This window comes from Emys orbicularis, chromosome 7 (genome assembly GCF_028017835.1).
Source record: "Emys orbicularis isolate rEmyOrb1 chromosome 7, rEmyOrb1.hap1, whole genome shotgun sequence".
In the NCBI taxonomy this organism is placed as follows: domain Eukaryota; kingdom Metazoa; phylum Chordata; order Testudines; family Emydidae; genus Emys; species Emys orbicularis.
Genome location: NC_088689.1, coordinates 68,711,856 through 68,737,981, shown reverse-complemented (window position 1 = coordinate 68,737,981; position 26,126 = coordinate 68,711,856). Strand labels below are relative to the sequence as shown.

Sequence of the window (26,126 nt, the reverse complement as noted above, 5' to 3'; positions counted from 1 at the left end):
GCAATGCATGACCCCAGCTCATACAGTCCATGCCCAGTGAGCCCCGTGCTTCCCTCCCCCGCAGCGCTTGGTGGGGAACCCACGGGCTGGCTGACGGGAGCGGGAACGTGCCCAGCATGCTGCTCCTGCGGTGGCCTTTGCGCTTGGCCAGTTGGCAGCAGAGCTGTGAAATGCCCCTGGAATGGATGCATTGCTCCAGACATAAAACCATGGAGCCTCCTCTTGGGTGACATCCACCCTCCCTGTGCAGATGCCAGAGTGACAAGGTGGCCCCCAGGGCATGGTGTAAATGCGGGCAGGGGACTCTGCTCCCGAGAGAGGAACTGGGAGCTCCATGTTTGTCTCTTGGCGAGGCCAGAGCAATTGGACTCAAGGGCCGAGTGAGACGGTGTCTGTCCTCAGTGCCAGCCTGGCACGCGCGCCCTGCACACTCCATTTCCCTGCCCCGTGGCCTGGCTGGCTCTGCAGGGCCAAGACAATCAAAATAGATTTGAGTGCCTGCCCTGACCCTGCACATGCTTCTCCATCCTGAGTGGTGCTGGGTGCTCCCCCGGGCGTTCCCAGCTGGGTGCTCGGTGCCCAGGGAAATCCTCTGCCAGAGGCCTGTCAGCACGGAGCGGGTGGGGTTTGGGTCTGCGGGATGCCTTCAATCCCTGAGGAACTGCCAGCAACAGGCTGCTGTCGAGCGGAGACCAAATCCCCATGCACCCCCTCTTCCCTCCCCCTCCCGCCAAGTGGTTAATCTGAGCTGCCAGAACTGCGATGCATTAAGGCCTTTCTGTGGCATTTAATCAGATTGCTCTGCCCCAGCCAGAGAAGGAGGAAAGGCCCAGTGCCCCCTGCTGCCTGTCCCACCGGCTCCAGGGGCCGCTCCCCTGGGCAATCATTAATCGCAGCCCTCCAAACAATGCAGGAAACAAACAAACAGCCAGGAGAAGGCCAGCATTTCCCAGCCCCTCGGGGAGCTGGAGCGGGCAGCGCCGACCGGTTCCCTGTGGTGGCAGCTTGTTCCACTGCCAGCACCTGACCCAGGCGGGGCCTTTGCCTTGGGAAGGTCGGGTGGGGCGGCAGACGGAGCTGGCCAGGGAGGCATGTAGGCTGGGGAAGGAATTCCAGCTGGCGGCTCGAAGGCTTTCGTCTCCCGGAGCCATGAAGCACAGGGCCTTTTGGACTGCACTGGAATACACCTGCCGACTGCTGGGCATCTCCACGGCAGCGGGTAAGAGGCAGCATTGCCCTTCATGCTCAGGGGAGTCAACAGCTGGAGCAAAGTAACAGGCAGTGCATGGGCATCCGGACGCCTGGGTTCTATTCCTGGCTCTGATTGTGCCACCCTCCCTTCCTCCATCTGCCCATTGGGGATGATGAGCCTTGGGGCCTAGGAAGCAAAGTGTGAGGTGTTGTTACTCCCCGTCGCTAAGTGTCAGTCGGTGCATCCTCTGGCAGGTGGGGCTGCTGGATGGGGCTCAGCAAAGCCCGCAAGCTGGGGGCCACAGGGACTGCTCTTGGGAAGGAAGGTTAGTTCCCCATGGTGCGGGCTGGCGCAGCAGAGTAACCTGGATCCATGGAGGGAAGGGCCTCATGCTCAGTGGAAGGGGCTGAGGGGGGTCTCCAAATCCTGAGCAAAGCCAGGGGGAAAAGCTGTCCTGTCCCAAGCGGGATGAAGAGAGGAGCCCCAGCGCTGGTGGAGATGCTGCTGCAGCATTGCTCCTCTGCCTTCCTGCTAAGCTGCCGGAGAGCAGATTCAGGGAGCTGTTTGCTCTTTCCTTGCAATGCAAACATCATAAACTCCTCCACCTGTTTAGCCGAGGCTGAAGGACCAAATTTCGGTTGGAGGAGGTTGCGTTTGGCTGTGGGTGACATACTAGGTGAGAGCTGAAAAGGGACTATTTGAGCTGTCTTCTCCACGGCAGAATGTGCAGAAAATCTCCCCCTGCAAACCCCAATGGTGTAGAATAGCCATTTGCAGGTAAAAATTGCTGCATTGGGAGAGGGTGGGGAGAGTCGAGTGCAGAGGGTCGGGGTGGGAGCAACAAAATCTATTCATGGCACTGGCATCAATTTGCTGGGGCCTTGGGAAAATCACTTAATCACTCTGTGCCTCGGTTTCCCCATCTATAAAGCAGGGACAATGACACCTACCCCTGGGTGCTGAAGGTGATTGCTTCTGTAATTCTTGGCTGGGAGATGTAGCTGTGCAGAATCTCACTAGAGCCGGCGAGTGGGTCCTGTTGGCAGATCCTGCTTCATTCCAGATGCTAGTGTGCTGGAGTAGGGCATTGCAAAGCATTTCCCAGGTGAGCAGCAGCAGGCTCTGGGAGACACCTCACGCAGCCCTGGGGCAACAGGGGGCAAGAGACAAAGAGGTCAGCTCAACTAAGCCGAGCACAATCCCGGGGCTGAACGCATGGACGGACAGGTAGAGCGCTGGCTGCTGGCTGTGGAATGTACTCCCCGCAGCTAACTGCGCTGGCCAGGCACCGCTAGAAAGGGCAATGCTGCGGGGCAAGCAGACTGGAGAGATTCTCCCCTGTGGGGCTCTTACAAACTGGCACATAGGACTGGCGGGGTGAGCCTGTGCAGGAGACGAGCTGGATCACAGCTATGCAGACCTCGATCACACACACAGAGTGAGGCTCACACTCTCCCCTAACGCTCCAGTGATAATAGTGGATGCTTGCCCAGGGGACAGCCCGACCCCAGTGCCATGTGCCAACGGAGCATAAAAAGCTGAAATCATAAGTAGCTTACAAAGTTGAGATGTCTTCCTGGAGTGTAATCTCGCTCTCTCATGGTGATGGTGTTTACCTTGCAGTATCTTGAGCTGTCTTCTCTAGCTCCTCTGGAAGTTAGTGAAAGTCAGCACCCCCACAATGTGGAAACTGCCTTGGACTGCGCTACAGAGCCCTGTACATTTCCCTCTCTCCGCTCTGGGCTCTGCCCAGTGTCACCTGCCTTCCTCAGAAAGGAGCGAGGGGTCTCCATGTTTCATTTCTCCCTATGTTGTCTGAGGCTGTCGCTGGAGGGAGCAGCCAGCTCAGTATCATGTTCCCTGCCCAGTGAGGTACAGGTGGTTTTGCATCCTTTATTTTAATGCTAAAAAGGTTGGGAAATGGAGACCCCAGGGAAAAGAGACCCCAGAGCTCAGAGCCGTCCGAAGAGACTTGCCAAAGGAAGAGGCTAATGGATCAGCCTCACTCATAGAGTTCGGGCAGGTTGGGTGATTCCATAGATTGGCCCTCAATAGAGCCAGTTGGAGAGGCAAATAAATAAAATATCCCCCCCCAGCCAAGCTCTGAGTGCGCTGGCTCCCCATGATTGGTGGAGCCATGATAGTCACTGATCAGGCAGCCCTGTGATTGGTGAAACCATGTTGTTAGTGGTTGGTCAGTGATCAGGCAGTCCCATGATTGATGGAGCCATGTGGTTTGTTGGTGGTCAGTGATCAGGCAGCCCCGTAATTGGTGGGGCTGTGTGGTTTGTTGTTGGTCAGTGGTCAGGCAGTCCCATGATTGATGGAGCCATGTGGTTTGTTGTTGGTCAGTGGTCAGGCAGTCCCATGATTGATGGAGCCATGTGGTTTGTTGTTGGTCAGTGGTCAGGCAGTCCCATGATTGATGGAGCCATGTGGTTTGTTGTTGGTCAGTGGTCAGGCAGTCCCATGATTGATGGGAATGGTTGGGAAACCCAAAAGTTTCACAGATTTTAGCACAGGTGACTCCTGCTGAAAATCTGTATTGGGAGAAGCATTGTTAGTTGTTCCAAATTCTCCTGTTTAAACTGTTTAATTCATAATTTTGTGCCTGCGCCTTAGGCATGGCTCAAATCACAGACAGCAAATAGCCCAAGCAAACAGCCCACACAGGCTGATGATCCTTCGTCCAAACTGTTCAGCCCACACTTGTGAATCAGCAGGACAGGAGCAGCAATCAGGAGGCAATCCTGCACCATTCACTCGCCGGAAGAAAGATTGAATCCAGAAGAGGATGGCCAGTCCTGCTCCCAAGCATGGCCTGCTGACTGGCTTTGGATTCCCCTGTGCTCAGTTCTGCCTGCATTTGTAGTGATGATCATCCGGGGCCTGCAGAGCCCCAGGGCAGCAAACCCCTGCGCTTTGTGCCCAGATTCCCAGAACATGTCAGTATTGATGCAAGGGGCCAGAGCACAGCACAGAGACAGAAGTCTTGTACCATTCACAGAGCCAGCAGGGCAGCTCCCCAGCTCTGAGCTGGAGAGACCGCCTCTAAGGAGCAGGACGGGAGTTCACTCCGCGACAGTTCGGCTGGGGCAGCTGATCAGCGGGCCAGCTCATGCCAGTTACGATACAGTCTTCCAGGAACTGGCCTAGGGCCCGACACGTTGTACAAAGGCATCGGAATAGCCAATGGCGCTCCTGACCTGCTCTGGAGTCAAGCCAGTGTCTTCAGTTCCCACGGTGATGGTCTATGGTGAGCACGTTAGCCGTCCGGAGGGGATTCTCCTGTACCCAGAGCTCGTGACTCGGAGCTGAGATGAAATGGGTGCAACAGATGTGCCTGAGTCCATAGGGTCGGAAACCACAGATGATACCAGGCATTGCCAAAGATCCCCAAGCAAAGGCCCATTTGCACTGCATGCCCCGCTGTGCTCCCACCAGCAGGGGTCACTGTAAACCCAGGCCTGTGAACCAGCACTTGTTGGGGGGGGACATACACCCAGCTGTGTCTTGGTGGCTGTGACCATTTGGATGGCTGCCCTTCCTCGTGACAGATTTTGTCAATGTCGCCACGTCAGCCATCTGGACTACTGTCCCCACTGAGTCAGTCCCTGGGAGTTTTGCTGTGGGGTCAGGAGTTCAGCCTGTGCCTCCACGAATCCCCCCACAGGCAAGCCCCAGAGGGTGAGTTACTGACCAGTGACACCCCTAGGACAGTCTGCCCAAAGGGGGGCAGGATGCTACTGGGAACAGCTCTTCCAGGCTCAACGCCTCCCGCCCAAGCCACCAAGCGTCCTGCCCCCTGCAGTCACCAGACAGAGCCTCTGCGTTGGCTTTTCGGGCGCGGTCGTCCTCCATCTCGGCGCCATGTAGAACCACAAAGGTGCACTCACAAAGTAAGCTCTGGCTCCACTAGCACATGGGCCGATCTGGGTCTGGGGGGCACCTGGAAACCCACCCAAACGCCCTGCTGTGCCAGGACCCGCCTGTGGGTTTATACAGAGATAGGGCTTTGCTGTGAAACTCCAGCCTCATCCCCTGCCCGCCCTCGTGGTGTGAGCATGGCACCCCCGAGATCCCAAGTAAAGCCCCAGCCTGGCAGAGCAGACGTGAACCCACAGGACCTTGAGGCGAGGCAGCGGGAATTTTCTGTGCTATGAGGTGCATGGCAGGGACTGACTTGGCTAGGGATTGCTGCCCTGTGGGTGCAGAAGGGTTAAAAAGCTGCTTGTGGGGTGGAGCAGCAGCCAGGAGGGGTGTGCGTGGGATAGGTCGTTAAGGACTGCCTGGAACCTAGGATCTGGAAAGACAGTGGTAACCCCAAGGACTGAAGAACTGACCCCTACTGAGGGGGAAACTCTGGCAGGCGGAAGGTGACCTCAGCGTGGGTCTGCAGGAGAACAATGGACCAGGAGCTGGGGGAGGTGACAGGAGAGGGGCAAGTCTACACCACACAATTAAGTCGACCTAAGTTATGTCGCAGTAATTAAATCAGTTTTGCATGTCCACACTTCCTCCTCCTTTCGGCAGTGATCATCTCGTCTGAGCTCCTGTGTCACACAGGCCTGAAAATGTCCCCACAATAATGCCTAGAGCTGAGCTTGTAGAAAAATATCCAATCCTGATTTTAAAATTGCCAGTGATGGAGAATCCACCACCACCCATGGTCAATTGTTCAATGGTTAATTGCTCTCCCTCTCTAAAAACTGACGCCTTATTTCCAGTCTGAGTTTGCCTAGCTTTAACTTCCAGCCACTGGATGGTGTTCCAGCTTTGTCTGCTAGATAGAAGATTTATTAAATATATGTTCCCCATGTAGGTACTTATAGACTGTAATTAACTCACCCCTTAGCCTTCTCTTTGTTAAGCTAAATAAGCAACAGAGAGTCCTGTGGCACCTTTAAGACTAACAGATGTATTGGAGTACCACTTCCTAGACACCACAGTACAAATAAATGATGGTCACGTCAACACCACCCTATACCAAAAACCCACCGACCGCTATGCCTACCTTCATGCCTCCAGCTTTCACCCCGGACACACCACACGATCCATCGTCTACAGCCAAGCGCTGAGGTACAACCGTATCTGCTCCAACCCCTCAGACAGAGACCAACACCTACAAAATCTTCACCAAGCATTCTCAAAACTACGATATTTGCACAAGGAAATAAGGAAACAAATCAACAGAGCCAGATGTGTACCCAGAAGCCTCCTGCTACAAGACAAGCCCAAGAAGGAAACCAACAGAACTCCACTGGCCATCACCTACAGTCCTCAGTTTAAATCTCTCCAACGCATCATCAGTGATCTACAACCCATCCTGGACAATGATCCCTCGCTTTCACAGGCCTTGGGCGTCAGGCCAGTCCTTGCACACAGACAACCCGCCAACCTTAAGCATATTCTCACCAGCAACCACACACCGCACCATAACAACTCTAACTCAGGAACCAATCCATGCAACAAACCTCGATGCCAACTCTACCCACATATCTACACCAGCAACACCATCACAGGACCTAACCAGATCAGCTACAACATCACCGGTTCATTTACCTGCACATCCACCAATGTTATATATGCCATCATGTGCCAGCAATGCCCCTCTGCTATGTACATTGGCCAAACTGGACAGTCACTAAGTAAAAGGATAAATGGACACAAGTCAGATACCAGGAATGGCAATATACAAAAACCTGTAGGAGAACACTTCAACCTCCCTGGCCACACAATAGCAGATGTAAAGGTAGCCATCTTACAGCAAAAAAACTTCAGGACCAGACTCCAAAGAGAAACTGCTGAGCTTCAGTTCATTTGCAAATTTGACACCATCAGCTCAGGATTAAACAAAGACTGTGAATGGCTAGCCAACTACAAAAGCAGTTTCTCCTCCCTTGGTGTTCACACCTCAACTGCTAGCAGAGCACCTCACCCTCCCTGATTGAACTAACCTCGTTATCATGCTCCAATACATCTGTTAGTCTTAAAGGTGCCACAGGACTCTCTGTTGCTTTTTACAGATCCAGACTAACATGGCTACCCCTCTGATACTTAAGCTAAATAGACTCAGATAGCTCAGTCTATCACTATAACGCAGGTTTTCTAAGACTTTAATCATTCTCGTGGCTCTTCTCTGAACCCTCTCTAATTTATCAACATCATTCTTGAACTGTGGGCACCAGAACTGGGCACAGGATTCCAGCAGTGGTCACACCAGTGCCAGAGACAGAGATAACATAACCTCTCTGCTCCCTGAGAATCCCCTGTTTATGGATCTGAGGATCACATTAGCCCTTTTGGACACAGCATCACACTGGGATCTCATGTTCAGCTGATTATCTATCATGGCCCCCGATCTTTTTCAGAGTCACTGATTCCCAGCCTGTAAGTAAGGCCTACATTCTTTGTTCCCAGGTTTACACGTTTACATTTAGCTGTATTAAAACATATATTGTTGCTTCCACCCAATTTACCAAGCCATCCAGATGGCTCTGTATCAGTGACATGTCCTCTTCATTATTTACCACTCCCCCAATTTTGAGTTATCTGCAAACTTTGTCAGTGATGATTTTGTTTTCTTCCAGGTAATTGATAAAAATGTTAAATAGCGAAGGGCCAAGAACTGATCTCTGTGGGACCCCACTGGAAACACACCCACTCCATGACGATTCCCTGTTTATGGTCACATTGTGAGACCTATCAGTTAGACAGTTTTTAATCCATGTAACGTCTGCCCTGTTAATTTTATATTGTTCTATATGTTCAAAATGTCATGCGGTACCAAGTCAAATGCCTTTCAGAAGTCTATGTATATTATGTCAACACTATTACCGTTATTAACCAAACTTGTAATTTCATCAAAAAAAAATATCAAGTTAGTTTGACAGAATCTATTTTCCATAAACACATGTTGATTGGCATTAATTACATTACCTTCCTTTAATTCTTTATTAATTGAGTGCCATATCAGCCATTCCATTATCTTGCCTGGGATTGATGTCAGGCTGACAGGCCTAGAATTACCCAGGTCATCCCACTTATCCTTTTTAAAAATTGGCACATTCGTTTTCTTCACGTCTTCTGGAACTTCCCCAGTGCTATTGAAAATCAACATTAACAGTCCAGCAAGCTCCTCAGCCAGCACTTTTAAAACTCTTGGATGTTAATTATCTGGATTTGCTGATTTAAAATATCTAACTTCAGTAGTTTCTGTTTAACATCCTCCATAGATACTAGTGAAATGGAAAGAGGGTTATCCTCACCATGTGATAAGACAGTTTCATCTGTTTTTTCCCAAATACAGAAGAGAAATATTTATTGAACATTTCTGCTTTTTCTGAATTATTACTGATAATTCTATGATTTCCATCTAGCAGTGGACCAACACCATTGTCAGGGTTCTTTTTGTTCCTAATATATTTTTTAAACTCCTTCTTATTATCCTTAACTGTGCTGGCCATTGATTTCTTCTTGTGTCCCTTTGCTGCCCATATCAGTTTTCTACAATTCCTAACTTCTGATTTATATTCGTTATTAACAATTTCCCCTTTCCTCCATTTGGAAGTATAACTGGCTTGTGTGCACTGCTGCCCTCTTCAGGAAGGAATCCAGAACTGAACACCTGTGTGTCTTAGTCCCTAGACTGCTGACAATGATTCTCCTTTAGATGGAGTGGAAGGGGTGTGTGATTTTGGAGTAGGAGGATTTAGGTTCTAGCCATGTTTGTATCTGGAACCTAGCTGTGCTCTCAGTGCAAAGCTCATTGACTCAGCTCAGACCCACACAGTGTGTGGTTGTGTTGTGCGTTACACACCTAGGGAGTTATGTCACAGGCTTGGGAGACACTTCTTTTTTCACATCACACACCAGCCTTTGTGAGGATCAGAGCCCCTTGCAGCCCCCCACCCCCCACCACCCCATTCGCCATCCCACGAACACACCCATCCTGCCCTTCCCTTCAGGGGTTAACGAGGCAGGCTGGAGCTTTCCCGGGAGTGCAGCTCCCAGGACCCAGTTGCAAGCCAAGGAAGGGTCTCAATGCGCTCAGACCCTTAATCCACCTTAGTGCATAATCCCCCGCCTGGCTGTGTTGGCCGAGGGGCCGTGCCGTGTAGCACAGAGCGAAAGCTCATTCCAGGCTGCTAAGCTGCCTGCCCGTCTTTGTGCTTTTCTGTTGTTTAGTAAGTGGCATTATCGCCATGGCTACAGCCACTATTAACATAGCTGGCATGGTTGGCATGCTTTCCCCTGCCGCTACTGATCCGCCACCCCAAGGTAGCCAGGGCAGGGCTTGGTAGGGGCAGGAGGCCTAGGCCAGTGGGATGGCCCTTCCAGTAAGGACAAGCACAGTATGGCAGGGAAGGAGGCCAAGAAGGCTGGCTGGGTGGTTAGGGCCAGGAAGGCAAGGAGGCTACAGGGAGCTGGATAAAGACTGAGGGTGGGATCTTCTGAGGCTGTCAGTGTTGACCAAGTGGGAGCAAGTCAGTGGGTCTTGGGTTTACCCCCTGCCCCCATGAGTGGAAAATGTTTATCCCCCTCTAGCCATGTGTGCTGAGGGAGGGAGAAACCCCGCCACGGGAGTGGGGGGGAAAAGGGGACAGCAGGTCCCGGTCTGTGCAGGGTAGAGCCCAAGGAGATTAGCAGGGAAGGGGCTCCTGGCCGGATGCTGCGAGTGTGCCCGTGTGCATCAGGTAGAGATGGGCCCTGGGCCAAATTGCAGGATCCACATTCCCCAGCTGGAGCCAATGCCGGCCTCCAGACTTTGTGCTCAGTCAAACCCAAGTGGCGGGCTCAGCCCAGGGCAGTGGGCCCGTGACACACGGACTAGTCCTGCTCTGTGGATGCTGGGCTTGGGGCCATCACTTTGTCATCCAGGACGCACGTGGCTCCTGAATCAGCAATCCCAGCAGCTTAGGCAGCAGCAGAGCAGCCATCTGCCTCCTGCCCAGCTCACCCTGCCCCAGGGAGGCGGGCAGCTTCGGCCAAACCCGGGCAGCATCAGCAATAGGACGGTCCCCCTGCAAGAGGTGTTGGCTCAAAGCCACGCAGCTGCCAGCTGCCTGCTGCCTGGCACAGCTCTGTGACAACGTCCTGGCAGGCACCGTGGGAAGGCAAACAAACCGCTCTGCCTCCCATGCAGCCGCAGCACAGGGCACTGACCAGCCAGCATCCAGGCACCTGCGAGCCAGCCCCTCCCCTGGCCTGCAGCCCCGCAGTGCCCGGCTTCGCCCTCCGCTCCTGGGTGGCAGTGCAGCCTTGGGGAAGGGCTTGTCCCTGGGGAGTCTGCTCCCTCTGTGAGTCCCCAAAGGCCATGGCTGGCTGGGATCAGAGCCAGACACCGATATTTGGTGCCACTTTGGTTGAGCTGCGAAGGAGGCTGCTAACCTGGCTGTGTGGACAGGAACCAACCACTGTCACACCCGGGGCAGGTCATTGCAAATGGCTAGTGTGTGCTATAGCAGTGTCTAGAGATACCCATCGTGCCAGGCACTGCACACACACCGCCAAGGAAAGCACCAGTCCTGCTCCACACAGCCAGCACCCTCGGCACTGCCTGCTGCAATGATTTGCAAACATGTTAGGTGGTTGTGGCTGGCCGCTCCCGCTTAAACACAGTCACACAGAGAGATCTCACTAATGTACTACCCCCATCACACACACACACACACACACACACACACACACACGACTCCTCTGGGGCCTGCCATGGGATCATGGGTTTGCATGGGGCCCTGTGGCTACAGCCCATTTCCCACAAAGCTTTCCCACGCGGGCTCAGCACCAGGGCACTTGTGCCAGCCCATCCCCAAGGGGCAGGCAGCCTGGTGCCCTCCGCCATGCCCAGCCTGGCTGAATCTATCTGGCCCTGGTATGGCACCAGGGCCCTAGTACCTGCAGGCTTCCCCAAAGGCTCGGGGCTGGCTGCCTGTGCAGCTTGTCCAGCCCTCTGGCCTCCACCCACAGACAGTCCCCTGGGGCGCAGCCCAGGCCGGGGGCTGCTTGTGCAGGAGCAGTGGGTGTTGGTGGCACTGCCCTGGTGGAGAATGAGAGGGTCGCTGTGCCCTGTCACCCCCCGCCCCAGGTCTGTCCACAGGCCAATGCGGCCTGAAAGGCCTGGGGCAGGAGGCGCCTTGGGTTTCTCAAACCCTGCCCCCCGGTATGGTAGCAAACCCTGCAGGGCAGGAGCGGCTGCAGCCACCATGGGACGCTGGCAGTGCTGGCAGCTTGAAGGGGCGCCTGCGGGGGTGAAGGCCAAGTTCAGAGGCCAAGGTGGCTACTTAGGCCTGCCCTCTGCCCTGCTCGAGTGTTGTAGGCTGAACGGTGTGTGGGACTGGGCTGCTGGCTAGGCCATGGGGCAGCCTATCCCCAGGCTGGGATGCGCCACCCCAGATTTGCCCAGTGCAGAGACAGGCCCAGCTGCAAACTCCAGCTCTGGCCCCAGAGCCACACTCGGGCCTGGCCCTGCGTCGGGTGCTAGGCATGCTGGTGCCTGGAGCTCAAGGCACGTGAAGGGCCCAAGATGGGTCAACTCACTCACAAGCCTCAGGGCCAGCCCACAGCACCTGAGGCCTCCCTTCGCCCTGCCCCGTCCCCAGGCGCACCCTCACAGTAGGGTTGCCAGGTGTCCGGTTTTCAACTGGAAGGTCCGGTCAAAAAGGGACCCTGGCAGCTCTGGTCAGCGCCGCTGACTGGGCCATTAAAAGTCCGGTCGGCGGTGCAGCTGGGCTAAGGCAGGCTCCCTGGCTGCCCTGGCTCCGCGTGGCTCCCGGAAGCAGTGGGATGTCCCCACTCCGGCTCCTACGTATAGGGGCAGCCGGGGGGCTCCACACGTTGTCCGCGCCCCAAGCACTGGATCTGCAGCTCCCCTGACCCTCTACCGCACCCCAACCCCCTGCCCCAGCCCTGATCCCCCTCCCGCCCTCCAAACCCCTCAATCCCAGCCCAGAGCCCCCTCCTGTACCCCAAATCCCTCATCCCTGGTTCCACCCCAGAGCCCACACCCCCAGCCGGAGCCCTCCCACCCCCCAACCTCCTGCCTCAGCCCAGAGCCCCCTCCCATACTCTGAACCCCTCGGCTCCACCCCCCAGCCCGGAGCCCCCTCCTGCACCCCAACCCCTCATTCCTGGCCCCATCCCAGAGCCCACACCCCAAGCTGGAACCCCTACCCCCTCCTGCAGCCCCTTGGACCACTGGGGGCAGGGGATGGTAGCCCCAGCCAGGGTGACAATCCGACCCCCTACACCGTGGGGTGCATGCACACAGCTGGGGAAGGGCCGACAGCAAGACAGTGTTTCCAGGGCTGGTGGTCCTTTGCCATGATGGCACAAAGCTGGGATGCACCATCAATACAGAAGAGGAGTGGACTATTTTACAGGAGGAACTGGATCACCTGGCTGTTCCCAGTGAAGGGTGCCATGGAGACTCCAATGCTCATTGAGTCCCAGGGACTCCCAATACCATATGCAAAGTGGGGGGAGCAGCAGCACTAGCCCATTAGGGAAACTGAGGCATGGAGTGGTTCAGTGATTGGCCGAAGGTCTGTGGCAGAGCCAAGGACAGACCCCAGCCCTTTTGGCTCCAGTCCTCTGCTCTAACCACTGGACTCTCTGCCTTCTCTCCCCACCCACACCCAGCCAAGGGCCACGTGAAGAGCAGGCAGGGCAGTGATGGGGTGGGCGTTGCCATGACTCCAGTGCTGCCTTCTCTTTGCAGTGCTGGTTGGAATGGGAGTGGAGACCCTGCAGCGCGGGCAGTTCCAGAGCCTGGCTGTCTACCTGCTGTGAGTATCGCTGGGTTACCGCGGGGAGTGGCTCTGCCATTGGGAGATGTCAGGCCGAGTGGCCCTCTCCTGGCCTCGCAATGTAGGAGTCTGGGACCCTGTGAGCCATGGGGCAGCTCAGCCCTGCAAGCTCCACGCAGCGCTGCCTGCCCCAGTGGATCTGGCCTGGGGCCGCAACGCGCTGTGACCTCCCCTGTGCAATGGCTGGGCAGGGGGAGCTGGGGCTCTGAAGCCCAGTTAGCCGGCACTAGGTAGCCTCGAGCCCCACGCTGGCCCCGCCGCCCCCATGGCTGTGGCCAGGCCTGGCCCTCATGGTCCTCCACTTCAGTTTCTCAGGGGCAGCGGTTTCCATCTGCGAAGTCTCCTTCTTCGTCAGCCTGTTCCTGGGCATGTGTATCACGTGAGTACTCCCTGCCCACGCCCTGCGTGTCCTGCCCACGCCCACACCCTGTGTGCTTGCCCATGCCCCTATATACTCCGCCCACCCCACACACCTTGCACCCTATCCATGCCCTCTGCTCACCCCATGCCCAAACCCCATGTGCCCTGCCCATGCCCCCTGTGCACCCCGCCTACCCCACATCTATGTCCTTGTGCACCCTGCCCATGCTCCCCACCCATGTCCCCTGTGGACTCCACCCACCTCACATCCCCACCTCCGTGTGTCCTGCCCATGCCCTCTGGGTATCCCACACCCATGCACCCCTCATGAGCCGTGCCCACGCACTCCTCATGCACCCTCCCATATGTCCCACCCACACCTCCATGCATCCTGCCCACACTCCTTCCCCTGCTCCCCCTTGTTCCTCACCCACGCCCAGCTGGTGGTACAGGGCTGACCAGGTGGGGCTGCAGACTCACCTCCAGGGGAGCCTGCCCCCTGCTGGCAGCACCAAACCCTGCTTGCTGGCCAGGCTGCTGCCCCCAGGGCCTGCATGCGTCACTCACACTTCCTCTTCCTCAGGGCCTGGGCACCCATGGGTGTGTCCCCGGGCTGGGGGAATGGGTGAGAATGCTTGGCACTCAGCCCTGTGCCCCCTGCACTCCATGGGCCACTCAAGCTTTAGACATCCCCATGTCCAGGCCTGGCCTGGTGCTCTGAGCTCTGGGGCCAGTGGGCACCAGAGAAGCCTTTAGACCCAGCCCTGCCAGACATGTGCCTCTGGTGCTGGTGACCGGTTCTCCCTGCCCAAGCCTACGCCTGCCCCTCTCTCCCCAGCTACCAGCCAGACTCCCTGGCACACGCCTTCTGGAAGCGAACCACCCAGCCAGCGAGCTTCCAGAAATTCCTGGGTTATGTGCTGCTCTCGGTAGCCTGCTTCCTGCATCCCGTCCTGGTCTGGCACGTCACCATCCCTGGTGAGGAGCACGCTGGGGCCACGGACAGCATGGGGGGCAGGGGAATGGGGTATGGTGGTGGGTGCCAGGCTGGGATGGCATGGCCCGGTTGTGATGGGACAGGAGTGCTAAGCTGGGGGCCATGACCCAGCTGTGATGGGACAGGGGTGCCAGGCTGGGGGCAATGGCCCAGCTGTGATGGGACAGGGATGCCAGGCTGGGGGCCATGGCTCAGCTGTGATGGAACAGGGGTGCCAGGCAGGGAGCCATGGCCCGGCTGTGATGGGACAGGGGTGGCAGGAAGGGGGCCATGGCCTGGCTGTGATGGGACAGGGGTGCCAGGCAGGGGGCCATGGCTCGGCTGTGATGGAACAGGGGTGCCAGGCTGGGGGCCATGGCTCGGCTGTGATGGAACAGGGGTGCCAGGCAGGGGGCCATGGCCCGGCTGTGATGGGACAGGGGTGCCAGGCAGGGGGCCATGGCCCGGCTGTGATGGGACAGGGGTGGCAGGAAGGGGGCCATGGCTCCACTGTGATGGAAGGGAGGGGCCATGGCCCGGTTTTCCTGGCGACCCCTCCCCAGCTCTTTGCCATGTCTCGTCTCCTCTCCGGTGCCTTTTCCCAGGCTCCATGCTGGTTCTGACCGGCTTGGCCTACTTCCTGCTGAGCAAGCGGAAGAAGAGCCCGGTGCGCCGGGAGGCGCGGGGGCCACTGGAGCAGTATGTGGACCCCTGTGCCACAGCTGCCACCTCCACGGGCTGTGGCGACACCGAGCAGACCTTCACCTTCCCCGGGGGGCGCCGAGAGCAGCACGCCTCCCTGCTCGGCCACATGAAGAGCATTCTGAAGGGCAGCAAGGACAAGGGCGCTGGCTGGCCGGCCGAGCCCGCCCCAGCCCTGCCCACCCTGGCCCCAGGCAAGCAGGTGCACTTCCAGGAGAAGCTGGTGAGGATCATCCCCTCCATCAGCGAGAGCCCAGACGAGGCGGAGAGCGAGGCCGAGGAAACCACGTCCGACACAGCCCCAATCCTCGGGGCCACGGAGACCCCGCTCCTCGTCACGCCCCTCAGTGCCACAGGCCTGTTCTGAGTGCCCGCCCACCTCGCCCGCAGCCTGGGGCGAATGGCAACAGCCTGAAGCTCCCCACCTGCTGGCCCGGGGCCTGGCCTCAAGGCTCAGACATGCTCCCCCTGCGGCCCAGGCGCCACAGGCAAAGCCAACCTATCTGGAGCAAGGCAGCCCCCGCCAGGTGGGGTCCTGGTGCCCGGGAGCCCAGCCAACCCCCCACAACTAATGCTTCTGCTGCCGGCTGGAGGGCGGGGCTGGCGGGTGCTGTGCCAGCTTCCGGGGCTGGCTGCAGCGCTGGCATTCAGGGAGCCGTCCTGGCTACTTATCTGCTGGGGCCGGACCAGCCTCTGGGCAAAGCCCTTCAGTTCCCATCTTTATTTGGTTGAACAGTTCCTGGGACTTTATCAGTGTGTGTTCCAAACACTGCAAACGGGTGGAAATCAGGACAAACAAATCCACTTCCTAGTTTTCTGGGTAAATATCAGGGTTAATCCTGGGAGGGCTTGGGGGGATGGGGAAAGAGCGCAAAATCGAGCCCAGTCCGAGTGGTGAAGTGACAGCCCTTCCATGCTGTGGTTTATGTCCTGAGCTGTACATCAGCTATACATGCACAGGTGAGTGTGTCTGTCTGTCTGTCCTTCACACTGTTGCCTTCCTTTAACAGACAGCCTCACATTCACACTGCGACTAACTTACTATTAACAGAGAGGCGTCTGCTAGTGGGATGGGTTGGATTTTCTTAACCTAATCATTATTTCCATGTACTTGAGCGGTCCAAAATTCAGATGAAAATCAGTTAAAACCAAATAATAGCTTTGGTAAAACCCTAGGCACCGCCCGCCCACTCGCCATGGGATCCTGGCAGGCTCTGGCCATGTGTCAGTACACCCTGGGAACCGTCCAGCCCCCCCACCCCCGTGGGATCCATGCAGGCTCTGCCCTGGTGGGCTGAGCCAGGCTCTGCTCAGTGTATTTCCAGGACAGTGAAGCCTTCGCTCTCAGACATTTTCCAGCCCCTCCGTGGGCATCTGCTCAGTGCTAGGCGGTCGTACCAGCGGAGTTGCAGCGTCTGCTCTAGCCCCCCATCCTGCTGTGTGGCTGGCCATGGGCCATGCTCCCCAGCCAGCTGGATCTAACCCCCACCCCCTTGGGCTGCCGGCTTTCTCACAGCAGCATTGCTGATAAGCCGCAGGGAACGGAGCCAGCCTAGGGGCATCAGATGCCATCTCGTGCTCCCCCCTGGGGTGGCTGTGGGGCCATGCGGGAACAAGGGACACAGCACTCCCACCAGCCTGCTGTTTGCAGGAGAGGGCTGGTTGCCTGAGTCCCTGCAGCCATCCCCCCTCCTTCCATGCCCTAGAGCATGGCCCTGGGACAGAGTGGGTCCATCTTCCAGCGCCAACGTCTGCCCTGCCCTCCACTGCCCAGGGGAGCAGCATCTCCAGGGATAGGGATTGGGGGGCTGACGATCAGGGCCCAGCCTGTGATGGGTTCGGTCACAGAGATCTGCTTGAGACTGTCGCCTGATGTGCTGAAATTACCTCTGAGCCCGTTTTCCCTGCCAGCTTGGGAGTCCAGAACCCTGCCTTGTTGAGCCAGACACGCTAGCCTGCTGCAACACAGACCCAGGGTTTGGGCCACGCCCCAAAAGCTGCAGACTTTAACTAAAAACAGCTCAGCAGGTTTCCTGCCTCCAGCACCCAGACACCCAGCTCCCAGTGGAATCCAAACCCCAAATAAATCCGTTTTACTCTGTATAAAGCTTATACAGGGTAAATTTGTAAATTGTCCACACTCTATAACACTGATAGAGAGATATGCACAGCTGTTTGCTCCACAAGTAATTAATCACTTACTCTGGGTTTATTAATAAACAAAAGTGATTTTATTAAGTATAAAAAGTAGGATTTAAGTAGTTTCAAGTAATAACAGCCAAAACAAAGTAAGTCACAAAGCAAAATAAAACAAAACATGCAAGTCTAAGCCCAATACATTAAGAAACTGAATACAGGTAAATCTCACCCTCGGAGATGCTCCAATAAGCTTCTCTCACAGACTAGACTCCTTCCTAGTCTGGGCCCAATCCTTTCCCCTGGTACAGTCTTTGTTAGATCCAGCAGGCATCTCATGTGGTAAGCAGGGGTTTTCTCATGACTGGCAGCCCCTTTTGTCCTTCTCCACCCCCTTTTATAGCTTTGGCATAAGGCAGTAATCTTTTGTCTGTGCTTTTCCCCACCACTGCCTCATCAATGGAAAAGTACAAGGATTAAGATGGATTCCTGTATCATGTGACAAGGTCACATGTCACTGTAAGACCCCCTAGTCTCCATTCTTCCTGGGTTGGCCCACACATACCCAGGAAGGCTTGCAGGTAAATAAACCATTTACAACTAATTGCCCTAGTCAAGGGGAGTCATCAAGATTCTAAACCACCATTAATGGCCCACACTTTGCATAATTACAATAGGACCTCAGAGTTATACTTCATATTTCTAGCTTCAGATACAAGAATGATACATGCATACAAATAGGAGGAATATATTCAGTAGTTTATAACCTTTGTTATGATACCTTACAAGAGACCTTTTGCAGAAAGCATATTCCAGTTACATCATATTCACGCTCATAAGCATATTTCCATAAAACATATGGAGTGCAACATCACACAGCCATCCCGGGGGAGAACAGAGGGCTGGAACCACAAAGAATCACCAATTGAATCAGCCAATTGTATCCGGGTAGGGGTGTAGTAGGAGAGGAGTGAGGCAGGGCTTTTGTGAAAGCTGGTGATGCACCGGGGATGAATGTCCTTGTGAAATGTGTTAACACCATGTGCAGAATTACAGTCGCTCGCTGGTGGGCTGCTTTAAAGTTGGTGCCCAAACACGGGGAAGCGCAGGCTTCCCCCAGGCAGGGTGAAAGGTGGCTGTCGACCTGTCTCCAGTGAACCGGAGCAGTACGGAGTCAAAGCAATGGAAGCCCTTATCCATATGAACATAAGGGGATGGAAGAGCCGCGGGTCAGCTTGCCTCTGGGACAGAACAGTGAGGTTTGGGAAATACAAGCAGAAGCAAAAAGCATCCGGCACCGAGGGACCACAGGATGCAGCACCCTGCGAGCCTGTGAAAGTTGGGTCCCCTTGTCTGCAGGGCTGGAGATGCCGGTACCTTGATGTGAGTAAGAAAACAGGTTCAGCAAAGAGTAACTGGCTTCAATGACGTTTTCGTCACCAGAAAGCGGGTGGGGTTTGGTTTGGTGGTGACCAGCCCCGGCGCGTCTGTCCTGGCTTGGTATCATTCACATCTCTGCTCTTTGTGAATAAACTTTGCCTTGGTTTCCCTCCCAACCAGCTCAGTGCAGTGACACTGGAGTACCTGGGAGTCCTTCAGCGAATCCGCCAGGCTGGGGTGTTCATCACCATCTATCCCAGCATGTCAGCTACGTTCCCTGAGGGGCGGATCCCCACTGCCCTGCCCCTTGGGCAGGCGCTGACACCAGGCGGTGGGTGTGGGAGGCTGGCTCGGGACTGGCACGAAGGAGGGCAGAGGGGCCTGGCCCCCCAGACTGGGGGCCCTGGATCTGAGTCCCTCCCCACCAGGGCATGGCTGTGCCAGGCTGAGCCCTTCGCTGGCTCCTGCAGGGATGCTGAGGGGGTTTGGAACAGTGGAGCACAGACCCAGCTGGGGGGATGGGCTCCGTGGCTGCTCCCCCTCTCCCCATGGTGGCACTCAGTCGCTCCCCTCGCACTGTCAGCGGCTGATTTCTCTTCCCTGGCAGCCAGGTGATTCGGGGCCAGGGAAAGTGAGTGACGCCGGGAGCTCCTTGTTCTGCCGAGAGAGCCATCTTCCCTGCCTCCAGCGCCATGCCAAGCGAGGCCAGCCCAGGGCTTCCCTCTGGCCCCAACCCCACACCGGCCCAGAGCACAGGAAGGACGCCCAAAGGGAAAAGCTAGCTGTGCCAGATAAAGGGAGCCAGCAGTGTGGAGAGACAGCTTTCCACCCCCAGGCCTTGGGAGAAGGGGTAGTTACACCTAATGGCTCCAGAAACAGCCTGGCTACAGAAGTACGGAAAAGGTGGAGAGGCGAAGCACTGGAAACAAACCAGACACTGGGAGCTACAGAAGGAAGGTCCCTGAGCAGCCTGCGTGTGAAGCCAAGAAGACGGGAGCAGAGGGTGCCCCATCACACTCATTCTGGCTAGGCTTGGTCTCCATATAAATGCCCAATCTGGCTTTGACTCGTGCTGTTTTTGGCTGCAACAAAATCCTGTGGCAGTGAGTCCCACAGGCTAACTACCCACTGTGTGAAGAACCATTAGTTCAGAATTTCCCACCTTTCAGAGCTGTTAAATGTCCCCTTGTTATGGTGTGAAGAGACAGGGAGAACAGACACCCTGACCTTCCTTCTGGGTCCCACCGATTATTTGATATACTTTTATCACATCCCTCTCCTTGGTCTCCTCTCTAGGGTAACAAGCCCAGCCTTTCAATCTCTCTCCACCAGGGGTTTTTCCAGGCCCTGATCATCCTCGCTGCCCTTCCCTGGTCCCTTCCAGCCCTGCCCACCAAGTTCCAGAGGAGGTTGCACCACTGATTGATTAATATCACAGCATTAATCAGGAGTTTCCCAAGCAAGGGGGCTTGGATTCCATGTGCTGTGCAGTGGCACAGCAAGGCCACAAGGTGGCGAAGTGTCTCTTGCATTGTGGGTTTGCAGAGTAGGTCCTGCAAATAGGGGAAATTTCAATCCAATTCATCCCCATCCCTGGCTGTGGCCAGCGATGGAACCGGTGTCTGCTAAGTTCTCCGCTGTGAGACTCGGGGGTGTGAGCCAAGCAGGGGGACTGCAGTCCCCGAACGCTCTCACCCAGCCATGGCTCCACTTCTCTTTGGGGCGTGTTCCTGCCACCCAGCTACTCGCCCACTATCTGGCTCTCTGGGTGCCAACTCCCAGGCACCACCTGTAACTCCAAGCAGCTCCAGCCAGGCCTGGACCCTGCCTGCCTGCTCCCCCAGGGGCCTGCGCTCAGGAAGTTTGCAGTGATGACAGACTCCAAAACCCAGTGTGATTTATTTGCCCAAAAGGTGATCAGAGCTTAGCAAGGTAGGTTTAAAAACAACAGAGACCCATTTGTCTAGTGCCTTCCCTGTACTGGGCATTCCCCTCCAGCCCTGTTCTCTCTGGGCACCAAGTTACCCCTGCAGCGCCTGGCTCTCCGTCCGTAAGTCTCTGGGTCAGCCTTGCGGCCCCTGGACTCTGTGTCTATCAACTCCCAGCCGAGCCAACCAGTGCCCCCTCCGTCTGCCAGTGGCACCATTAACAGCTCTCTCTCCTCAGCGCTGGCTGCGCAGCCCTGGTGCCGGCTCGAGGCTGCAGGGCCCCTGTTGGCAGGGATGTTTCCCACTGAGAATCGAGCAGCTTCATCGATGTAGTTCTTGGCAAAGGTTTCAAACCACCCAACCTAACCACCCTCTCTGCAGAACTGGTCCATTTGAGAGGGATGTATGGCCCTGAGCTATTGTTTTATCCTTCCTGCCTGGTTCCTTTGCAACCCTCCTGTGGAGGCGAGGAGACAGCTGGTATGCAGAATAAGTACTGACAGAGAGAAGGTTTATTGGACCAGTCTCTGGTGGTGGGGGAAGGGACAAGCTGTCAAGCGTCACCGAGCTGTATCCTCAGGCCTGGGGAAGGAAACCTAGGTGGGCAGGGCCGGCTCTACTGTTTTTGCCGCCCCAAGCAGCGTGCTGAATTGCCGCCGCGGTTGGCGGGGGCAGTCTGTGTGCTGTTAGGGCGGCACGCGCGTTTCCGCGGCGGCGGCAATTCGGCGGCAGCTTCTGTCTTCTGTCTTCAGCCAGAAGACAGAAGCCGCCAAATTGCAGCTGCTGGCAGCTGAACATAGAAGCTGCTGCCAAATGGCCGCCGCCGCGGAAACGCACGTGCCGCCCTAACAGCACACAGACTGCCCCTGCTGTCCGCAGCGGCAATTCGGCGCGCTGCTCAGGGCTGCAAAAAACACACAGACTGCCGCCCCTTGCAGATTGCCACCCCAAAGCACCTGCTTGGAATGCTGGTGCCTGGAGCCGGCCCTGAAGGTGGGACAGACTGTGACTCATAATGGCTTCACACTTGTTGTAGGGCACCACTCTCCACACCTGGAGAAGAGCTGAGGGTGGCTCAAAAAGCTTGTCTCTCTCACCCACAGAAGCTGGTCCAATAAAAGAGATCACCTCCTCCACCTCGTCTCTGTCATATCCTGTGGCCAATATGGTGCCAACAGCACAAACAAGAAATAATGCACCGATCTTCCCGAGGTGTCACAACTGCAGTGGGGCTGGGCTGAGCAGCACGGGCTGGGCACAGGTTCATGGGGTGGCAGCTGTAACTGTAACTGTCAGGTGTAACTGTAACTGATCCTGCAGATGTCCCATTGGAGGGGCCGGGGGGCAGAAAAGCTAGTCTGAAAGGGGGAAGCGGGTTTACAGTTTAACTTATACAACGTGCCTGCAGAGATAAGGGCAGTCTGGGATTGTTCCTGCCCAATGGAAAGAGCCCTAAACTTTCTAAGCTTTCAATCTCTGGGAAAGAGGGTGGACGTGGGCTTTGCTTTCTCCCAGCCACTGCGAGGGTGGAGCTTTCCACTCTTCCCGTAAGCCATTGGGAGCATGGTGCGGAACGCCTGGTCGAAATGGGACCCAGGCAGCTCCGGTCAGCACTGCTGACCAAGCCGTTAAAAGTCTGGTTGGCAGCACAGCAAGGCTAAGGCAGGCTCCCTACCCGCCCTGGCTCCACGCAGCTCTCTGGAAGTGGCCAGCATGTCCCTGCGGTCCCTAGGTGCGTGGGCGATCAGGGAAGCTCCACGTGCTGCCCCCGCCCCAAGCGTCGGCTCCGCAGCTCCCATTGGCCCCCGGAACCAGGGCCCGTGCAACCACTTAGGCAAACTAGGCGGCCGCCTAGTGGTTGAGGGCGCCTAAAAGCCCACTCAGGCGAGAAGGTGGAGTGGAGATGAGCTGGGGCGGGGGGGGGGGGGGGGGGCGCGGGGCGGGCCGCCCGTAGTAACAGGGGGGGCGCACAGGGGAACCGCTCCCCGCCCCAGATCACCTCCACTCTGCCTCCTCTGCTGAGCACACAGCCCCCGCTCTAATTCTCCTCCAATCGGTGCCGCAAGCCTGGGAGGGGAGGAGAATTAGAGCAGCGCCAGCGTGCTCAGCGGAGGAGAGCTGGGGCGGGCTCCCCGGGCAGGGTTAGCTGCCATGGAGGGGGGTGGGGTTAGCTTCCGCGGGGGGGTTCCTTGGGTGGGGTTAGCTGCCGTGGAGGGGGACGGGGTTAGCTTCCACGGGGGGGCTTCCCGGGCGGTGTTAGCTGCTGTGGAGGGGGGCAGTGTTAGCTGCTGTGGGGGGGGCGGGGTTAGCTTCCATGGGGGGGGCTCCCCGGGCCGGGTTATCTGCCGTGGAGGAGGGGCTTGCAAGGGGGGGTAGCTCCTGCGAGGGGGGGCTCCCCGGGTGGGGGGGGTTAGCTGCCGCGGCGAGTGGGGTTGCTGCCGTGCGGGTGGGGGGGGGGCTCCTCGGGTGGGAGGAGCGGGTGGGCGTGGTTAGCTGCCACGGGGGGGCGGTGGATGGGGTTAGCTCTGGGGGCGGGGGGGGGGGCGCAAGGTGGAAGTTTTGCCTAGGGCGCGAAACTTCCTTGCACCAGCCCTGCCGGGAACCATGGCCAATGGAAGCTGCGGGGGCGGTGCCTGCGGGCACGGGCAGTGTGCACCACGCTGAGCCACCTGGCCATGCCTCTGCATAGGGGCCAGACATGCCAGCTGCTTCCGGGAACCGCCCCAAGCCAGGGCAGGCAGGGAGCCTGAGATAAGCGCCACCCAGCCAGAGCCCACACACCAAATCCCCTGCCCCAGGTTGGAACCTCCTCCTGCACCCTAACTCCTTCCCAGACCCTGCACCCCCACCCAACCTCCTGGCCCAGGTCAGAACCCACTCCTGCACCCAAACTCCCTCCCAGAGACCTCACTCCCGCACGCCCTCCCACACCCCAACCCTCTGCCCAAGCCCTGAGCCCCTTTCCACACTCCAAACCCCTCGGCCCCAGCCCAGAATTCCCTCCTGCACCCCAAACCCCTCATCCCTGGCCCCACCGCAGAGCCCACACCCCCAGTGGGAGTCCGCATCCTCTCCCACACCCCAACCCCCTGCCCCAGCCCTGAGCCTGCTCCTGCACTCCAAACCCCTAGGCCCCAGCCCAGAGCCCGCACCCCCAGCCTGGAGCCCCTTCCTGCACCTGAACCCCTCATTTCTGGCCCCACCCCAGAGCCCACACCCCCTCCCCAGAGCCCATACCCCCTCCCGCACCCCAACCCCCTGCCCCAGCCCAGTGAAAGTGAGTGAGGGTGGGGAAAAGTGAGTGTTGGAGGGACGGGTGCTAGAGTGAGTGAGGGCGGGGCCTCAAAGAAGGGGCAGGGAAGGGAAAGGGGCCGGGCAAGGGTGTTCAGTTTTGTGCAATTACAAAGTTGGCAACCCTAGGTTCTGGCTCATACCTCTGCATAATAGATACCCTGCTCATAAGCCTCGACTGGGGAGGAAGGGTATGGCAAACCCAAGGTGTGCGGTCCCACATCTTGGCCCAGCCCCACCCTGGCCTGGCCAGGCCGCGCTCACTTGTCACCTCACTGCGAGAGCAGCCTGGGCTGACAGTCCTGCTCTGGGCCACAAGCTGGGCGGGGAGTTCTCCCTGCTTCATCTCGCGTGGCCGCAGCTAGTCCCCATGCAGGGGGAGCCCCGGGAGGCCTGCCCCTCGATCCCAGAGCGTGGCCTTGCCTGTGCATTGTGCTCACTGCTTTGCCCTGGTCCTGTGTCACTGCCCCCTCTTCATGCAGTGGCGCTGCTTCCTGGGGTCCTTCCGGTGTCTGTAAGAGAAGGAGGCTCCTTCAGAGCAGGACCAAGGGCCTCTCAGCCACTGGGACCCAGAGGGACAAGCCAAACAGGCCACGCTCTGCTCTCTGTGCACTGGCAGCAGCTTGCAGTGACCCCACTGCCCTCCCTGCAGCCCAGGCAGCTGTGCAGCCAGCATCGCAATCTGGCCCAGTGCTGCCACTGCACACAGCGAAGGGCCAGCCTGGGGAGCAGGTGCTGGCAGTTGCCAACAGGGGCCAGGGCCCATTTCTCCGAGCACTGACCTCTTCCAGCAGTGCAGCAGATTCTTCCCTTGCCTCTTGGATGAGTCGAGGCACGTTTCTCTCTGGCCTCTCCGTTGCTTCACGGTTAATCTAGAAGACAAGCAGGTGTGTTTGGTCCCCTGCAGTGCCCAGTGCCCTGGCGGTGCCCCTGGGGCCTGTACTGGAGCTGGGGTCTTGCTGTCAGGCAGACGAGTATCATGGGCCTGATTCTGATCTGGAGAGTCACTCCACATTTACACCAGGCAAACGAGAACACATTTTAAGACAAAGTTCAGTGCCTGTTCCTGCAACAGCCAAACAAGGTGTGAACCAAGCAAGCCAGGAGAGTGGCAATGTAAATAGCTTGGCTAGTGGAGAGAAGGAGAGGTTTCCCCCCTGGCCTGTAGCACAAAGGAAAGGCTGTTCACCTTCCTGTCTACAATCAGATAAGTGACTGGGAGTGGGGCAGAGGAAGGCCTCCCCCCACAACCCACCTCCGCAGGGAGATGTGAGTCACACCGGCCCAGGTGAAACTTCCCTGAAGCCTGGTGCTGGGACCCAGGGAGCCTGCTCACGGTCTCCCCTCCCTGGGAAAGCAGAGAGGCTGAGCCCTGTGGTAGCTGGGTGTGGGGAGACATAGGCAGGGAAAGAGGACGGCCAGATGCTTTTGCCCTGGGCGGGGGGGGGGGGGAGAGGCCCCAGAGAAGGGTAACGCAGCTGGAAGGCTTCTGCTGGTAACAGAGACACCTGGCCAGAGGATGGCCATGGCTACGGCAGGTTCTCTCAACCAAGAGAGCCTGAATCACAGCCCACTGGGGGCGGGGAGGGGGTAAGCGAGGACTCTGGCTGGCACAGCAGCCAGACGCTACTCACATGATCTCATGGCGGTCGCAGTGGGCTCCCTTCTCAATGATCTGGAAATCCATTATGAATCTGGGACTAACCTTCTCTTGGAACTTCGAGCACATGCACCTCGTGGGTACGTGGACTGCCTGGGCCCGCAGGGCTGCATGGGAAAAGACACAGCTAAGAGTCCTTGGGTGAACGCCCTCTGCAATCCTGCCCGCAGGTAGTCTGCACGGCCTCTGCTGCTTACCTGTTCGGTGCCCGGGGCACAGGCAGAAGAGGAGCATGCCTACGAAGGCCGCCTTGGGCACGGGGGACATGCTAGCTCCGGGGAGTGGCACAAGCAGCAGCACACCAGGAGCCGGGCTCTATAAAGGCAGCCGCAGTCAGGGGGCGTTCCCATGCCCAACCCAGCAACAGAGGGTTAGTATCAGCTGCTTCCTGGCAGGGTTCTGCTTTCCATGGAAATGAGCGCGAGACAGCTGCAAAGCCAGAATGACTGGGGAGCTCCCCCCCATGTCCTTTGATTTGTTGTTTGAACAGAGCCCTAACCGAGCAGTTTAGAGCCCAGGGAGAGCAAGAATATTTGCTCCCCTTAGAGGTGGAATGTGGAGGGGCACATGGAGTCATGTCCCCCCCACCGATTTCTGTGGCACACACCTCCCTAGAGGGCACGCCACACAGTTTAAAAACCATCACCTCCTACCAGGAGCCGGCGGACCGGAAGCTGGGGGGAGCCACCTGGCC

At 57.3% G+C, this 26,126-nt stretch overlaps 2 protein-coding genes across 2 annotated transcripts; one reads left to right on the top strand and one right to left on the bottom strand.

Moving 5' to 3' along the window:
- Window positions 1-1,149: 1,149 nt before the first annotated feature.
- Window positions 1,150-15,404, top strand: TMEM72 (transmembrane protein 72). Its single transcript, XM_065407118.1, has 5 exons — window positions 1,150-1,219; window positions 12,912-12,978; window positions 13,307-13,378; window positions 14,198-14,337; window positions 14,941-15,404. Exons 1-5 carry the CDS (start codon window positions 1,150-1,152, stop codon window positions 15,402-15,404), a joined length of 813 nt encoding a protein of 270 aa, XP_065263190.1.
- Window positions 15,405-24,232: 8,828 nt separating this feature from the next.
- On the bottom strand, window positions 24,233-25,699 carry LOC135880899 (interleukin-8-like). The gene is made up of 4 exons (XM_065407284.1): window positions 25,630-25,699; window positions 25,407-25,539; window positions 24,555-24,644; window positions 24,233-24,284 (listed from the first exon to the last, which is right to left on the bottom strand). The coding sequence occupies exons 1-4, from the start codon at window positions 25,697-25,699 to the stop codon at window positions 24,233-24,235; spliced, it is 345 nt and encodes a 114-aa protein (XP_065263356.1).
- Between the last annotated feature and the right edge of the window lie 427 nt (window positions 25,700-26,126).

What these genes read in the sequence shown, in the direction of transcription:
- TMEM72 (XM_065407118.1), top strand. Translation starts at nt 1,150, where the DNA reads ATGAAGCACAGGGCCTTTTGGACTGCACTGGAATACACCTGCCGACTG. An exon ending in GGGCATCTCCACGGCAGCGG is followed by an intron (nt 1,220 to 12,911) that starts GTAAGAGGCAGC and finishes TTCTCTTTGCAG; the next exon opens with TGCTGGTTGGAATGGGAGTG. An exon ending in AGCCTGGCTGTCTACCTGCT is followed by an intron (nt 12,979 to 13,306) that starts GTGAGTATCGCT and finishes CCTCCACTTCAG; the next exon opens with TTTCTCAGGGGCAGCGGTTT.
- LOC135880899 (XM_065407284.1), bottom strand. Translation starts at nt 25,699, where the DNA reads ATGTCCCCCGTGCCCAAGGCGGCCTTCGTAGGCATGCTCCTCTTCTGC. An exon ending in TGCGACCGCCATGAGATCAT is followed by an intron (nt 24,645 to 25,406) that starts GTGAGTAGCGTC and finishes CTTGTCTTCTAG; the next exon opens with ATTAACCGTGAAGCAACGGA. An exon ending in CTGCTGCACTGCTGGAAGAG is followed by an intron (nt 24,285 to 24,554) that starts GTCAGTGCTCGG and finishes CTTCTCTTACAG; the next exon opens with ACACCGGAAGGACCCCAGGA.